At 48.3% G+C, this 18,111-nt stretch overlaps 1 protein-coding gene across 3 annotated transcripts in view; it reads right to left on the bottom strand.

Annotated features, from left to right (window-relative positions):
- ANO2 (anoctamin 2) overlaps positions 1-18,111 on the bottom strand; it is a 367,122-nt gene that overhangs the window by 333,986 nt on the left and 15,025 nt on the right. For all 3 annotated transcript variants that reach the window (XM_064377517.1, XM_012455921.2, XM_064377518.1), the window contains exons 2-3: positions 13,244-13,428; positions 11,625-11,951 (exon numbers count right to left, since the gene is read on the bottom strand). In XM_064377517.1, coding sequence (XP_064233587.1) covers positions 11,625-11,951; positions 13,244-13,428 — 512 coding nt within the window. The remainder of the gene's footprint in view (positions 1-11,624; positions 11,952-13,243; positions 13,429-18,111) is intronic.

The following is an 18,111-nucleotide window of genomic DNA, read 5'->3' as shown; positions in this document are numbered from 1 at the left end:
TGCTCCTTCCCAATCTTCAAATTTTGCAGCATCATCCTCTAGCCTTGCCCCCCTGGGAAGCCTTGCTACCTCTCACCCCTGCCTGTGGGCTCCAGACTCATCCACCTGTCTCAGGGGTAGTCCTAAGCAGATTGATTCTCACTACAAACACAGCCCATGGGTAATTAAAAGGTATCTGCAGGGATCCTGCTCTTCCCTAACCCGCAACCTCCCACCTAGGCTGATAGGAGGGAAGACGGGGTCAGCAGAACAGAGGGAACAGGGAAGAAAATGATAAGTAGAGGATACTCTCAAGTTTGGAGGTGTTCTTCTCTTCCCCTGAACCTTCTTAAGTGGCTGACAATCCAAATGGTGGAAGTTAGGACTCCCCTTTCCCCATCCCAAGCTCAGACGGCAAGAACCTCATCCCTGGAGAGGCAGGACATGGTAGTGACTGAGAGCTCAGGCTCAGGGTCTGAATCCCTCACTGGCAGCAAGGGTTCCCAGGGGGTGAGGCTGGGGGATGACACTTAAAGAATTAAAGGGAACACCAGGTGCTGAGGCATGTCAGAGCTGTTGGCACCTGGAGCTACCTGGGGCTCTGGCAGTGTGGAAAGTCAGCTCCTCCAACCCCAGGGGGCCGTGCTGGGATGACCCTGATCAAGTTATGTAATTTTGGTTTTCTTATCTGCAAAATAGGGGCAGTGCTAGTATATGCTTCATGGAGTTAGTTTTAAGAATTAAATGAGTTACTTTATGTACCTAGCACGGTAGAAGCATCTCTTATTACTAATAACTTCAAAAGCAGCAGTACAGTGATCAGAGAGGGAAGGGCCCAAGATTCCTGAGACCCCAGTGGCAGGAAGGAGAGAGCAGGTATTCCTGGCAACAGTGAAAAGAACATTTCTGGTGACTGGAAAAGTAAGGTCGCACCACTAGAGAAGCCTTCAGGACAAGGAGACAGTTCTGACATACCGTCCCTAGGCAGTCGCGTCTGCGTCTTTTTTCTGAAGAGTCCATGACAAGTCTAAGTCCATGACAACAGTATTCATTACAACCTTGGAATTTGCCCAATGGCAGAGAGCCAGAGAAAGAAAAGAGGGCAAAACTAGAGAATAAGGAAGGGCGGAAAGATAGAAAAAATCTGCTAACACCCCACGGCTCAACCTCTTTCCCCAACAGATCACCAAATCCCCAAAACATTGTTCAGGGACTCAGGTTCACTCCACAGATATCCCCTCTCTCCCCTTCTCTCCCAAATCCCTTCCTCCCACCCCTGCTTCTAGCTTTTGCTCTCCTCGGGCTTCTTTTCAGGGTGGGTGGCTCTGAGCAGGTTGCAAATTGCTGTGGTGTTTTCTTCCCAGACAGAAGAAGGAGATGGGAGAGCCAAAGGCAACACTCTCCTGCTATTGAAGAAGCAGGAATTGGAGAAGGTTTCTACTCGGGAAAAGGATAGGAGCTGATGCACAGAGATCCCAGGCTGCTGTAAGTGGGGCGGGGCTAGGAGAAGGCACCAAGGCCTTCCTCTCCAGTTGGCCTTCCCTGTCAGCTGGAGCTCCTGGGCATCTCTGCCTCCCCAAAGGAACTCTACAGTGTATCATCTTTGCTAGGCATTATGCTTTGAATCAATTCAACAAACAGCACTAAAAGCGACTATATTATCAATGTGTCACACACTGTAAAGAAAAAAAAAAAAGACCGTCCATGGTGGCTCACACCTGTAATCCCAGCACTTTGGGAAGTCAAGATGGGAGGGTCACTTGAGGCCAGGAGTTCAAGAGCAGCCCAGTCAACAGCATAGCAAGACCCCATCTCTATTTTTAAAAAATGAAATAAAGAGAAATAAAAATAAATGAGTAAGACACAGTCTCTGTTCTGAAAGTCTTCAATCCATCCAGGGGCAAGTATCACTTTAGAGAGTGTACCAGGTGCTCTGGTAATGTTGCCCAAGTAGAGAATGAGGGGCATTAGATGACGGATGGATGCAACATAGTATCAGATGACGTTTTATTTTTTTAGGTTAAGAAAATTCTTTATTTAGTTTTGGTATTAGGTTAATGCTAGCCTTACAATGAACTGGGAAATGATCCCTACTCTTCTATTTTCAGAGAGAGATTATAGAATTGGTATTATTTTTTCCTTAGATGTTTGGTGGATTCACCAGTGAAACCATCTGAGTCTGGTGTTTTCCTTTTTGGGGAAGTTTCTTTTCTAATTTCACAACGACTTTGATTGCTTTTTTTTCTTTTTTTTTAATGATACTTTAAGTTCTTGGGTACATATGCAGATCATGCAGGATTGTTACATAGGTATATACATGCCATGGTGGTTTGCTGCATCCATCCCCCCCCCACCCCCCATCACCTGTCATCTACATTAGGTATTTCTCCTAATGGTATCCCTCCCCAGTCCTCCACTCCCTACTCTCTATCCCCTAGCCCCCAACCCCCCAACAGGCCCTAGCATTTTTAAATAACAAGAAAGTCCTATTTCAATTATCCAGCAAAAATAGTCTCTGTTTGATACCAATACGTCTTTAACCTCTCTGACACTAGCTAAGCTTCCTTCTCAACAAAGAGTAAGCAGGCCCCAGTCTCAGACCTCCTGCAGCCAACAGTATCCAGTTAGAAATGAATGATGTCGTTCTGTTGTGCTTATTTTTATAATTATTGACTGTCTGTTGGCCAGTGATATTGGTTCTCCATTTCTGAGAGGAAAAAAGAGAGGCCGTCCATGGTGGCTCACACCTGTAATCCCAGTACTTTGGGAAGTCAAGATGGGAGGATCACTTGAGGCCAGGAGTTCAAGAGCAGCCTAGTCAACAGCATAGCAAGACCCGATCTCTATTTTTAAACAATAAAATAAAGAGATATTAAATAATGATATAATATTTCCCTTTAAAATAAATTTGTTTCAAAAGTGAGCCAATTTAACAAAAATATTCAGCAAAGAACAGTCCAGATAGTAAATGGCTATGCCTAAAATTATGAATCTAGTAAGCAGTTGTATTAAAACTCATAATCATGGTATTCAAATAACTGGAATTTGTGAAACTTTTTACTTGTGGAATCCAGAAAAGAGGCAATTGGACTGATGTGGATCCCAATAAATGATCACCCAGGGCCAGCCTGTGCTTCAGAGGCCACAGAGCAGCCTCCAGGGAGAGCAAAAGGTCCAGAGTCCAGTGGGCTCCCGGCCCTGACGCCACACACTCCTCCTGGAAAGGGAGAATACGTACTCCATAATCAGTCCCCGTTTGAATAAGTAATTCCTGGCCTCTGCAGAGAATCTCCATGAATTCTGGGGAGCGGGGAAAAGAAAAGTACGATAAAGTGCTCGGTTGGTTCTCCCAGGGATGACGAGGATCCCAGAAGCTCCGAAACTCAGGCAGGGTTCAAATCCCAGCAGGACCCCTTAGTGGCAGTGTGACCTTGGCCAAGCCACTTGTCTTCTCTGGGCCACATCTCCTCTGAGATGGGCATTCATGAAGACTGAATGCGCACAAGTGAAAGCAAAACCACACGTGATGAGGCTCACAAAAGGCACTCAGAAAAGTCAGTTTTCTTCCTTAAAACCTAGATTAAATCTCACTCTAAACACAGAATTTCTGAAAACCACCCTGCCTCTTCCTGAAAAGGAGGTGGGAAAGTGGGATGGTAACAGAGGCCGAGAAACAGTGGCAGCTGGTTTAAGAAAGTGAGGCAGCATTCTGATTTTCCTCAGTCCTCTCTGCTAAATGGGCCTCACTGGGAAGGCACAATGTCACACACACCTGAGATGTCCCCCTGCCACCTTTGACTCAGTGCCGAAATTCAGGTTGAGATGCCAGACATCCAGGCTCTGTCAGACCTACAGGGTGAGGAGTCAGGGGTCAGAGACAGCTCCTGGCATGGGAGGAGGGAGTTTCCTCTCTGCAGAGAAAGAATTTGGGCCATTCCTGGATTTTCACCTGATACCAAGACAGAGAGGAGAGCTCCACCTCCCAAATGCAGCTGTGGGGCCCAAGACTTCCCTGATGGTATGCTGTTCCTTCCGAGAACAGCCCACAGACCTGCTGGAGATGTCAGGCCATGCTGAATTTTAAAGCCAACTTCTGCTATCAGTTCCCTGGTCCCCTAGTCCCAGGAAAGCCAGCCTCAAACAAGGGGGCACCTGGCCTCGCCATCATGCCGTTTTCTCCATTGCCAATTTCAGATATCTAGTTGCCCACAAGGATAGAGTCTGGGTCCATGACAGCTAGGATTTCAGGGCCTGCAAGGTGAGAGAAGGCCTTTAACTCAAAGTCTACAAACATGCCCTTCTGGCTTCCACAGGACTGCACTGTGCCTGGTTCTCAGACTCCTCCCCCAGTACCCCTGGTGACACCCATGCATGTGAGTCTCTGCCTCTGCCCTGCTCGCTCTCTGGGTCAAAGTGGGAGGTTTGTTTAAGAGAGAGTGGGAGGAGGTGGGCAGACTAGACCTCCCCAAAGCTGTGTTAGAGCCTGTTCAGCTCACCCACTCCCAGCCCTGCCAGGACTACAGGAAACTCTCTGGAAGTTCCAGGCTGGGGCAGTCTCCTGAACTGCTTAAGTTAGCCTCGAACTCTGACACAGTGCACAGCACCAACAGGTGGCCCTCATTTATGTGAATTGGGAGTAAGGGCGCAGATGTCTCTGTCACCCATAAGCATTTCCAAGGATGTCTTTAAATGAAATTCTAATCAAATGATCAAACTAAAAAAGCAAATGTTCATACTTTAAAGATAATTTAGTATTTTTTATTGCATTTTAGGTTTTGAAGTACATGTGAAGAACATGCAAGATTGTTGCATAGGTACACACATGGCAGCGTGGTTTGCTGCCTTCCTCCCCCTCACCCACATCCGGCATTTCTCCCCATGCTATCCCTCCCCAACTCCCCACCCACTGCTGTCCCTCCCCTATTTCCCCCCAACAGATCCCAGTGTGTGATGTTCCCCTCCCTGCGTCCATGTGCTCTCATTGTTCAACACCCGCCTATGAGTGAGAACATGTGGTGTTTGATTTTCTGTTCTTGTGTCAGTTTGCTGAGAATGATGGTTTCCAGGTTCATCCATGTCTCTACAAAGGACACAAACTCATCGTTTTTGATGGCTGCATAATATTCCATGGTGTATATGTGCCACATTTTCCCTGTCCAGTGTATCATCGATGGGCATTTGGGTTGATTTCAGGTCTTTGCTATTGTAAACAGTGCTGCAATGAACATTCGTGTGCATGTGTCCCTATAGTAGAACGATTTGTAATCCTTTGGATATATACCCAGTAATGGGATTGCTGGGTCAAATGGAATTTCTATTTCTAGGTCCTTGAGGAATCACCACACTGTCTTCCACAATGGTTGAACTAATTTACACTCCCACCAACGGTGTAAAAGTGTTCCTATTTCTCCACATCCTCTCTAGCATCTGTTGTCTCCAGATTTTTTAATGATCACCATTCTAACTGGCGTGAGATGGTATCTCAACGTAGTTTTGATTTGCATTTCTCTAATGACCAGTCATGACGAGCAATTTTTCATATGTTTGTTGGCCTCATGTATGTCGTCTTTTGTAAAGTGTCTGTTCATATCCTTCGCCCACTTTTGAATGGGCTTGTTTGTTTTTTTCTTGTAAATCTGTTTTAGTTCTTTGTAAATTCTGGATATCAGCCCTTTGTCAGACGGGTAGACTGCAAAAATTTTTTCCCATTCTGTTGGTTGCCAATTCACTCTAATGACTGTTTCTTTTGCTGTGCAGAAGCTGTGGAGTTTGATTAGGTCCAATTTGTCTATTTTGGCTTTTGTCGCCAATGCTTTTGGTGTTTTGGTCATGAAGTCCTTGCCTATGCCTATGTCCTGAATGGTTTTGCCTAGATTTTCTTCTAGGGTTTTTATGGTGTTAGGTCTTATGTTTAAGTCTTTAATCCATCTGGAGTTAATTTTAGTGTAAGGTGTCAGGAAGGGATCCAGTTTCTGCTTTCTGCACATGGCTAGCCAGTTTTCCCAACACCATTTATTAAACAGGGAATCCTTTCCCCATTGCTTGTTTTAGTCAGGTTTGTCAAAGATCGGATGGTTGTAGATATGTTGTGTTGCCTCTGAGGCCTCTGTTCTGTTCCATTGGTCTATATCTCTGTTTTGGTACCAGTACCATGCTGTTTTGATTACTGTAGCCTGGTAGCATAGTTTGAAGTCCGGTAGTGTGATGCCTCCCGCTTTGTTCTTTTTGCTTAGAATTGACTTGGCTATGCAGGCTCTCTTTCGGTTCCATATGAAGTTTAGGTGTTTTTTTCCAGTTCTGTGAAGAAGGTCATTGGTAGCTTGATGGGGATAGCACTGAATCTGTAAATTACTTTGGGCAGTATGGCCATTTTCACTATATTGATTCTTCCTAACCATGAACATGGAATGTTTCTCCATCTGTTTGTGTCGTCTCTTATTTCGTTGAGCAGTGGCTTGTAGTTCTCCTTGAAGATGTCCTTTATATTCCTTGTTAGTTGTATTCCTAGGTATTTTATTCTCTTTGTAGCAATTGTGAATGGCAGTTCATTCTTGATTTGGCTCTCTTTAAGTCTGTTATTGGTGTATAGGAATGCTTGTGATTTTTGCACATTGATTTTGTATCCTGAGACTTTGCTGAAGTTGCTTATCAGTTTCAGGAGATTTTGGGCTGAGACGATGGGGTCTTCTAGATATACAATCATATCGTCTGCAAATAGAGACAATTCGACTTCCTCCTTTCCTATTTGAATACCCTTTATTTCTTTTTCTTGCCTGATTGCTCTGGCTAGAACTTCCAGTACTATATTGAATAGGAGTGGTGAGAGAGGGCATCCTTGTCTAGTGGATAATTTAGTATTTTATCAAATGACCTATAAAGGCATTTGATAAAATACTGAATTATCTTTAAAATATGAACATGGACAATATCAATACATCGAAATATGCACAAAAAATGAAAAAGTGAAATACCAAATGCAGGGCATGCACCAATATCATCCTGTCAAAAGCATGCCCAGATATCAAGAGGGTAGGAAATGAATTCACTGATATTCAAACAGAGTTCGGGGGATGCAAAGTTCTTTTGATCTGTAAGTGAATCATTTTTAATGGGTCTCTGATAGGAACCCCTTTCCTCTCCACTTGTCTTAAAGTCAGTGAACCCAGAGCCTAAAAGATAGCCCAGCTCAGAGGGGTGGGACGGCTGAGCAGGTGGGGCCACTGCACCTACTCTTCAAAAACTGCCACCAGGTGCAGTCAGGCAAGTCTCCCTCTTCTGTGAGGCCCCCTTTCCAGGCTGCTGCTCACAGCCAAGGCCAAGCATCTTAACATGGTGAAAAGTTGTTCAGAACCTCACAGGCTCCAGCTGATGAATCTCCCACCAGGGCTTAAAACAAACATGGCATAGAAGGAGCGGGGGATATTAAAGAATGCTGGCCCCAAGGGAGGTGATGATTCATTCTCAATATTTTTTGCAGTGGCACACAACTGGAGGCAACCTAGGTGTTTGTTATTGCTAGGGGAGTGAAGGGGAGTAACTAGGTACACTGCAGTGGCTGCGAACTGCTCAGGCATTAAAATAATGGAGTCTGGCAGACACTGTGGCTCACCCCTCTAATCCCAGCACTTTGGGAGGCTGAGGTGGGTGGATCTCTTGAGGTCAGGAATTCAAGAACAGCCTGGGCAACATGGTAAAGCCCTGTCTCTACAAAAAATACAAAAATTAGCAGGGCGTGGTGGCACACACCAGTGGTCCCAGCTACTTAGGAGGCTGAGGCAGGAGGACCACGGGCACCTGGGAAGTTGAGGCTGCGTTAAGCTGAAATCACACTGCTGCACTCCAGCCTGGCTGACAGTGAGACCTGGTCTCAAAAATAAAAAATAAAATAAAATAATGGAGTCAATGTACATGCAGAATGTGAATGGATATGAAAAATAAAGTGCTAGAGAAAAAAGTAAGAAACAGAATGGGCCATAAAACAGTGCCTTCTATGTAAATTAAGAATGCATACAGTTCTGAGAAACTGTCACCACAAGAGAAGTCTAAGGAAACATGGCAACTCAGAACAGAAAAATCACAGCATGTTAAAAAAAAAAAAAAAAGCAGTAAGGAAATCTGAATAAAGTGTGAATTTTAGTTAATCGTGATGTGTCAATATTAGTTCATTAAGTGTAGCAAATGTATCTTATTAATGTAAGGTGTTAATAATACAGGAAACTGGCAATGGGGCAGATGGAAACTCTCTGTACAATCTTCCAATTTTTCTGTAAGTCTAAAACTGTTCTAAACAATAAAGTCTATTTTTTAAAATTTAAAAAAAAAAAAACCACAGTATGCCTTTTCCAGAATGATGATGCCTTGGAATGACTGCCTGCGAGGTAGCAGGCAGTGCAGAGTCAGGGAGATATTTAACTAAAAAATCCAAGAGTTCTTGTGCAGACTAGCGATAGTAATGTGCCACGGCTGAAAAGTAGGGTAAACTCAACCCTTTGCATGAGAGGTCCTAACACTAATCAGAATAACTACCTTTTGGAAGCCAGAGGCAACACTGCAAGGCAGTAGGCCACAATGAGAGGTGGCAGTTCTGGTGACAGGGACGCTGGGGGAGGCTGCACCATCTGGAATAACCTCATGAAGTGTTGAGTGGCCTTGATGCCACGGGTGGGGGCTGGGAGGGAAGAGTTTGGGTGGTTATACAACAGGAACAACAACCCAGGACCCCAGTCTAACACTGGTCACTCCCAAGAGCCATCTCTGTGCCCTCCAAATTCCCAGCCAAAGCAGGGACCATCCGACGGAAACCAGAATGAAGCGTGGTGGGGGATGAGGGGCGGAGGGCAGCCAAGATGGGCAGTGGTGCTGAAAGCAGCAGTAAGAGTGGCCGGGAACATTACATTTTAATTTCAGATCCATAATGAATAATTTTTAGTGTTGTCCCCAATATTTCATTGTACTTGCTAAGAAACAAAAAAGTCTTCACTGTCGAACTGAAATTCAAATTTCACTAGGCATGCTGCATTTTTGTTTGCTACACCTGCAACTGTAAGTAATAATAATAGTAGTAGCATTCATCATTACTGTTCTAGGTACTTTATTTAGTTGCCTCGTTTCATCTTCATAATAGCCTAGTGAAGAAGATACTGTTATTATTCTCTTTATTCTTTTTTTTTTTTTTTTTGGAGACAGAATCTTGCTCTGTTGCCCAGGCTGGAGTGCAGTGGTGCGATCTCGGCTCACTGCAACCTCCACCTCCAGGGTTCAAGCGATTCTCTTGCCTCAGCCTGCAGACTATCTGGAGCTACAGACATGCACCACCATGCCCAGCTAATTTTTTGTATTTTTGGTAGAGATGGGTTTTCACCGTGTTGGCCAGGCTGGTCTCAAACTCCTGATCTCAAGCAATCCACCTGCCTCAGTCTAGCAAAGTGCTGAGATTACAGATGTGAGCCACCACACCCAGCCCTGTTATTTCCTTTTAATAGACCAGGAAGTTTTACCGAAAGCACGAGGTAACCTGCCCAAGGTCATGAGCTAGTAAGTCAGGCCTGGAATGTGAACATATGTAATTGGTCTTAAGAGCTCACCCTCTGGAGCACAGATATACTGCTTCCCAACTGAGCAGCTGAATGAAGCCCGGGCCCCTGCTCCCTAAGACCCAACAACAGAAATATACACTGAAGTTCCCACAGTGGTAAGTTCCTAGAACTCAAGATGCAACTTTACCTTAGAGGGAGCGTCTTAGCAGACCCCATTTGAAGCCACCAAATGAGCTTTGGGTTTCAAAAAGTGAAAATCAGTACTCGCATGGCAAGGAAGCCTAAAGGATCCCTAAGAGAGCACCCTGTTCCTACAGAAGTGGAAAGACTAACCCAAGAGGAGTGTGAAGACACTCTGGCAAAGCAGCATAGGCCAGCACCACGAGGCATGAGCCAAGACACATGCCATTCTGCCTGGGGACAGGAGAAAGGATGAATGACCTCTGGAGATCTCTTCCAGTTTGAGGACAGCATTAACCTGAATCTTATAAGGCAGACTTCTGATGAAAACGGCACCTCAGGGCTTAGTATGACACTTTTTAAAATCATGAGGAGCATTTATTGAGCATCTGCTATGTATCAGACATTGTGCTGGAATTTTCGTTGCCCTATCTAATGACGAGGCATGTTTAAGTACAACCCACCAAGACATCTATTATTTTCAGATAAGGGACCTGAGGCTCAGGGAGGTCACTCATATACTCAACTGATACTTATTAAGCACTTATATGTGCCAGAGTCTGTCCTAGGTGCTGGGATGTGCAGTGAAGCAAACAAGATCTCTGCCTTCATGGGGCCAGTGGGAACACAAAAAGAACAAAAAGAAAACAAACAAAAAAAATGTCTCTCACTGTTATTCCGGGTAGCAACGCTAATTGTGATAAAGAAAAGTAAGGCAGGATCCTGGCCAACGTGGTGAAACCCCGTCTCTACTAAAAATACAAAAATTAGCCAGGTATGGTGGCGTGTGCCTGTAGTCTCAGCTACTCGGGAGGCTGAGGCAGGAGAATCACTTGAACCCAAAAGGCAGGGGTTGCAGTGAGCTGAGATCTGCACTCCAGCCTGGCAACAGAGCAAGAGTCCATCTCAAAAAAAAAAAGAAAAAAGAAAAGTAAGGCAGTATCAAGGGACAGAGAGGGACAGGATAGGGGTATTTTGGCTAGGATGTTCAGGGAAGATGTCTGGAAGGAAGTGACGTTTGAGCAGAGACCTGAAGAGAGTGAATGTGATACACAGGTCTGAGGAAGAGTGCCCAAAGCAGAGAGGGCAATAGCACAAGACCTGAAGTCAAGGTGACCAGTCCACACCCAGCATAAGGCCGGTGGCCTGGAAGAGGGTAGGGAGGGTGGGAAGGGTAAGAATGAGTTTGGGGGAGATGGCAAGGGAAGGCTATTTTTAAAGGATTGCTGTGGTGTGAAGAAATGGATGGACATATGAATGGACAGATGGATGGATGGATGGATGGATGGATGGATGGATGGGTGGGTGGGTGGGTGGGTGGATGGGTGGACAGATGGGTGAATGGATGGATGGATGGGTGGATATGTGGATGAATGAATTTCCATGGATTCCCTTGCACTGACCAGAGGTGAGAGTGTCTATAGGTTATAAGTTGATAAAATATGTCTTATGTATGTCCGAATTCAGTTTCCAAATGCATCTCAAATCAGCTCCCTCAGGAGGCCCAAGACAAGCACATTCCTTAGTAAAAGAGATTGATATAGAGGAATTTTATCCCAAAATTCAGCAAGGAAACTAGGTCTTTGTCCCAAGGAAACCATATTGAGAAGGCCACCGGATGTGGCCTGAAATGTCAAGAAGAAATTTCTTGCCTTCAATCTCTAACTAGGCCAACTCCCAACTCCCAAAGAACAGACTGGCACACCACCACCACCACTACCACCTGGAATGCCCCAGACAGGACCACTAGCAATGTAAGACTCTTTCTCAAGTGCTTGGGAAAGAAAATCTGGTTTCTCCAGCAGAAAAAAAAAAAAAAGTCCACCTGCCAGAACGAAGCCTAGGGTCTGTCAAGTGGCGCTGCTCATCAGGAGCCCAGTTCTGTGGTGCCATTCTATCTCCAAGACCCTGACTACCCGCCTGACTCACCTCCAAGTCCTTCTCAAGCTCCAGCCCAGCCTCCATCAGATTGTGCTCAAATTCCTCCCGCTGCTCCTTCCTCTCCTCCTCCAGGGCATCGAGTGGCCCCAGCTCAATGTCACCTGGGCCCCCAGCATGGGGTTCTTTGCCCCTCTCCCCATTGGAGATGATAGCCAGTGAGTGGCCCGGGGAGCCTTGGGCCAGGTGCGCCCCGCGTTTCCGGTAGTGGTAGGCAAGTACATAGTCGACCTTCCTCTGGTTGTCATGGAAGTGCATGCGGCTAAGACGGGCCTCCAAGGACACAGGCTCACTGGCATCCAGATAGTTGTTGATGACCTGGCCAGAAAGAGAGGAGAGGCAGGGAAAGGTCTGGTGAGCAAGGGGTGAGAGACAGAGGAGGCTGACCTATGCTCTAAGCTCAGGGAAATGGACTCAGAAGCAAGCCCCTCAGGCCCAGAGGTTCCCACAGCCCCCAGTAAAAGGACCTAGTGACCTAAGTTAATCTGTCACACTAGTTCGCAAAGCCCTCCGCCCACCTGTTGACAGTCTGGGCATCGGTGCCTTCACACATGCTCCAGCATCCATGCATACACACACACACACACACACACACAAACTCACACACAGTTACCTTTAGCAGCAAACCCCTCACAATTGCACCTCCTGCCTCCTCACACATAACCACACGCCCACGCCTGCACACACACACACATGCAAATACCTGTGAATGCCCACACAGTCACGTCCACCCTTGCCTCCCTGCACCAGCACTCCTGCACCATACAGGTGAAGGAGCCTGTGTACACATGTATCCACCCGAGTGCGCTCTAACACACCACACCCTTCCACAGGCACCATGGCCCACACACGCTCACCTCCTTGCAGATCTGCACCTCTGCCTGCAAATACACTACATATTTAAACACACACAATACTCACAGGCAAGTTCTCTGGATCCATTAGAACAAAGGCCAATTTCTAGTTGCCTGGCCTGCCCCCTACCCTCCTACCCACAGGAATTCACCAAGCACTATTCACAGCCCCACATCCTCCTTTCCAGCCACTGGTGAAGACCCTGTCAAAGACAGCAGCAGGGAACTGACTTCTGCTCTCTTCCACTCCAGGGTGGGGAGGTAGAAAGATGAGGAGGAGAGAGAACATGGTGAAGCATGGGAGGGACCCGCCTCTCCCCGTGGGTGTTTCCCTGTTTATTACTGGTTTGAAACCCAGCTGCCTCTGCAGCCACCTGAGAGGTCACCTGGGCAACCAGATGAAGCTCCAGGCACAGGGGAGAGACTCGGAGCCACCACAGCAGAGAAGACTGCCGCTCAGGCCTGCGGGAGGGAAGCCGGGGGTCTGCAGACCAACAGGCAGTTTCGGCTGGTCTCCCACACCTTCTGCTTTCCCGAACCTGCTCTGACCAGAACAGCGTGCTGGGAAAATATGCCTGACTTGGAGACAGAGAAGAGAAAAGGCCCTACCCAAACCCTAGGCCCCTCTCTCTCTCATGCACACACGTGCTCCCAGTTGGAGGGTCCCCAGTCCGGAGGGTCCCCAGTCCAGAGGCTCTGTGGGGCCCTCCAACAGCACTGGCCTGTCCCACCACCCCGCCCCTGCCCAGTACTCACAGAGCTGCTGCGGGGGCTGTCTCCACCGCAGGGCTGGCCAGGATCTCTGCTGGAACTGCCCTGCCAACCTGGGGCCCGGGGACTCGGCATCTTGAGATACTGCTGTCCATGTTTGGGGCCCTGGCTCCCTCTGGCCCCTGCCTGAGGGCTCAGCCGGCGTGGAGAGCCAGGGAGCAGGGGGATATCTGTGAGAGGGAAGGACAGGGAGGCCAAAAAACCTCAGATAGCTGGCGTGGAGAGCCAAGGAGCAGGGGGATATCTGTGAGAGGGAAGGACAGGGAGGCCAAAAAACCTCAGATGAAGGAAACCCGAGACACTGAGTGAGTATCTCACTAGCCCACTTTGCTTCACAGCTGCCTCCCTGGTTAGTCCCTATAGCCCAGATTCACACTGGCCCCGCTCCAGGGGAGGGAGCATGGAAAAGTAAGTGAGGCCCCTGATTGCAGACACACACACACACACACACACACACACACACACACACACACACGGCCGCCTGGAGCCACCAGCAGGAGCTCCTTCGGATCAAGGCTGTCATAATCTCTCATAATTCCCAGACAGGAAAGGGGTGGCATGGAGCAAGCCAGGGTGGTGGGGGGGCACTGCCTGGAGAGACACCTTGAATTAATGCCAAAGGCTTAGGCTTTGGGTCTCTCCCGTGGCAGCAGCACCAGCCAGCACCCTGGCCAGCCCCCACGTCCCTTGGGGAGACAGCAAGGACAGACCAACAGGGCCCTCTGAGCAAAGGACTGTCCTTCAGTGTCCTTTCAGCATCCTCATGCACCTGCTGCCTCTACCCAGTATGATCTTCTCGGAGGGAGTGCAGGACCATTTCAGAAAAATTAGCGTTGCCCCTGAAGGGAAAGGTCCTCAGAAGGTGGAATGACTGAACGTTAGAATTGTAGGGGACTGCGAGATTAGATACTCCAGCTGCACTTTGCACAGACCCCACTGGAACCGTGAGTTGCCAAGGTCTCAGGGCAGGTCAGACTCAATCTATTCTCCCTTCTGAGAAACACTTTCTAGCAAAGCGGCACAGCCAGTGCCCCAGGCTTAAACCTCAGCTCTGCCACTTGCCAGCTCTGTGACCTCTTTGTGCCTGTTCTCCAGCTGTAAAATGAGAATCTCAAACTTGCAGGATTGCAGTGAGAATGAGAACAAGAGATAATGCCTGCAAAGCATCCTGGGCAGTGATTAGCCTGAGGGCATGTGATCAAAGGCTGTGATTAGAATCGTTAGTGTTTGCATTCTAACCTCCAAGTGAGCAGAAGTAGTACCCCATGCCTCCAACTCAGCCCCAAGCACCTGCTTAGTGAATGAATGAACAAAAGGCATCTCTTCAGGTCTGTTGAAACAGAACTCCTGGCCCTTTGCCAACTTGCGGAGCTGCCCCTTAGGTGCCCAGCCCTCTAATGCAGTTTCAGGGGGCCTAGAACATTGGGTCCCTGCACTTAAGAAACATAATCGCTTTATGAAGATAGAGCTGACATGCAGGGAACACAATTGTGACCAGCAGAGGAAAGCTTTCATCATTTCTTCCTATACTGTGAGCTCTAGTCCACACTGTGGGGGGCCAGAAAGACAGAAGTCCACATCGGCTTCCAGGGTAATTGAGCCGGAGCTGGGTCCTGGAGGGTGGGTAGCTTCTGAAAAGCCAGGAGGCAGGGGAGGCACTCCCTAGGGAGACAGCATGGAAGGGCAGGCGTGGGCACGCCTTGTGGGAGGAAAATGAAAACTCAGGACCCCATATCACTCTGCTGAAAGGAAAATATTAAGCCGAAAGCTGAGTCAGGCAAGACGCAGTCTTTCCTTTTGTTCCTAAGCAGACAGCTACAGATAAAAGGCTAGATAGCTCCACAGGCAGCTACTCTATATTCACCTTGTCCAAAGTGCAAGACAAACACATCATTGACAATCCCCCTTCCTGCTCCTTTTCTCTTGCAACAGGCAGATTCCCACAGCCTCCCTCTTTCCCCTCCACCCTGCTTTTTGCCTTTAAATCTTGAAGCCCTCTTTGGAGGAAGACATAGACCTCTCTCCCAACCACATCCTCAATGTTGGCAAAATAAACTAAATTGATTGAGAATTGGTTTACATGTGATAAGGGCTCAGGCTCAGGGCTCTAAAAAAGGGGCTTCCTCCTTAAGCCCAATCTTGCCTCCTCCCACTTCCCTTGAGTCTTTCTGCATACCCACCCCCAAAGTGCCTGAGAACAGAACTTGGAACAGAAGGACTCTATCCCAGAGAAGACCTCAAAACCTCTAGAGACATGTCTGAAAAGCCCAAGGCCACTGGATACATCGCTGGGGCACATGATAAAGGCGATGCTCACCTTGCCCTGGTAGCAGCATTCAGATTTGCACCAGTGGCTCAGGGCAGCTCAGATTCCGGAGCAATGCAAAGCTTTGGTTCAGCTGCTGTCCAGGAAGCACCATCCCCTAAAGGTGACACCTGGAGTCTGAGGCTGGCATTCAGGGCCTTCACTAGCCATCACAACTGCTCCCCCACCTCGCTCTCTGACACACGGATCTGGCCGCCTAGGGACTCTGCTTCCCTTCACTCCTTCTCCCCACAAGTGATTAGAGCACACAACATGGTTCAGCCGTCCCAGCGCTGGAGAAGCACTCCAGGCAATAAACACACAGATGTGGAGAGACACAAGAGAGCCGGCTTCACACCTGAGAGGCGGAGGGGAACATGAGTGACACCTGCCCTCAGGAAGGGTGGGGCAGGTGAGCACGCGCCTCGAGAACTCCCTAAGAAGCTTAGAAGAGGTGAATGAGGTCAATGAGAAGTAAAGGCTGTTGTACACAGCCTGTGGAACATGTCACCCACTGGGAAAGAATCTTTCCGTCCCTCACCGTTGCCTCGGCTCTCCTTCCATGCTGCCTTGAACAGCAGGTCCTTGGGTGTTGATGACAACGATGCTGTGAAGGTGGGGGCATGCCTTACCCATCTCTGGCCTGAGGAGCTGGATGTTCCCAAGGCTGGGGCCTGGGCCTTTCTCCAGGCTCCGACTCTCTCCCTGGCACTTTCATCCACTCCAGAGACCCTCATCGTCACCTCTTGCTGACGACACCTTGCTCTCCTACATGCACCAGGTCCACACATTGCCCTGCCTGCTGCCTGCTTGGCTTCTACACTCGGATGTTGCCCAGCCCCTCAAAGTCAACATGCCCAAATCCAAATGTATGGTCTACTCCAAAACAGAATTCTTTTTCAGCAGCTCCTGCTCCTGCAAATGCTTCACCCCACACTCAGTCGATGAACCAGAAATCTAGAAGCAGCTTTGATAGCCTTTTTTCCTCATGCCCCATATCCAACCTGGCACCAGTCCTACAAACTGTACCCCTGAAATATCTGCCAAAGCCCTCTGTTCTTCACCCCTCCATGAGTCCCACCCTAGTGCCGGCTCTTGGCCTCCTTCACCTGGAGGACGCGATGCCTTCCTAACAGGTCTCCCTGCTCCCTGTCCCTGTTCCCCACAAGGCGGCCAGGGGCCCTTACAAAACGTCCATCTGGCCGTGACACCCTCAAGAGCAGAAACTTCGGGGGCTCCCATGGCTCTGGGGCTGTGACCCTGCATATTGCCCGCCAGTCTCCACCCCCTCTCTCCTGGGGGGTTCCGCCATACAGCTTTGCCCTAGCACAGCACGCTCCCCAGCCCAGCATCCTACATGCACTCTTCCCTCTGCCTGGACCATGCTTCCCGACCCACTCTTCATCTAGTTGCAGGCCACCTGCTATTTTGATCCTTAGGGACCCAGAAAGTCCAAAGCAATCCATTCTTGTTTCAAAAAGCTGCTCATCAAGGTGTAAGGTGGGAATATTCAAACACTACTAGCAAAGCTAATTTCCTTCCAACCCAGATGTAAGTAAGGTTCCACAAGCTGCGTGGTGCAGGACTGGGAGGAGGTGCAGGTCACAAGGACCCACGTGGTGTTTGTCTTGGTGTTGTCGGAGGAAGCCTTCACCACCAGCACCCTGCCCCAAGGCAAGCCCACGAAGCCAGGGACTCCTGCCTCCTTCCTGGTCATTACACTGCCACAATTTTGGGAAAAGAATGCATTTTCTCTGAGCTTAGTTTTTACTTCCATGATTAGGGGGAGGGTGTCATTATTACATCTTTTCCTCATAAAGTGAGTGAGATGATACAGTAAGAGGAAAAAAATAACATTCCTTGGAAGTACGTGAGCTACGAAAAATGCACAGGACAATTATCCAAGCCTACTTCAGGACTTCTGTGCTGCCTCCGTCATCTGTCTCTTCTCCACTTCACTCCAGCTGCTCTGCTTCAAGTCCCTGGAATTCCCTTTCTCTCCCACCCCACTGCCTGCTCACCACCTACTTCCTCCTGGAAGCTTCCCCCAGACTAAGCAGGAGAAGCACGGGCTGTCTGTCCCCACCGTTAACACAAGTGGATTTCCTCATCAGGAATGACCACACCCTTTTCAATCCTTTAGGTAGTCTTGGCTATTTTCTATCAGTGGCCTCAGGCAAGACCTCTGTCTCTTCTAACTGGAGCCAACCTCACCACCTCGCAGGACTGCAGGTACCTTAGGTCACTCTACAGAGGGAGATGAAGAAGGGGCAGGATCAGAAATGTTGAGGGAAAAGAGCAGAAACTGAAGGATGGAGAGGCCCAAATCTCAATGAAAAAATAGGTAGAGCTTGTTTTCAGAGTCTCCCTGCACCAACCCTTCCGAAATCTCCTTCCTGAGCCTGCCCGAAGCCCCTCCTCAGCTTCTATCCCCCCCCACCCCACCCCACCCCCGCCACTGTCCATCCACCCTCAGGGTCATCCAACACCCATTTCATCATTTAACAACTGGCTTTCTTGCTAATTAGCTCATTTACACCAAAGTACA

Source organism: Aotus nancymaae, unplaced genomic scaffold (assembly GCF_030222135.1).
Source record: "Aotus nancymaae isolate 86718 unplaced genomic scaffold, 86718_ANA_hifiasm-v0.15.2.pri h1tg000016l, whole genome shotgun sequence".
NCBI lineage: Eukaryota > Metazoa > Chordata > Mammalia > Primates > Aotidae > Aotus > Aotus nancymaae.
This window is presented reverse-complemented; position numbering and strand designations above follow the sequence as displayed.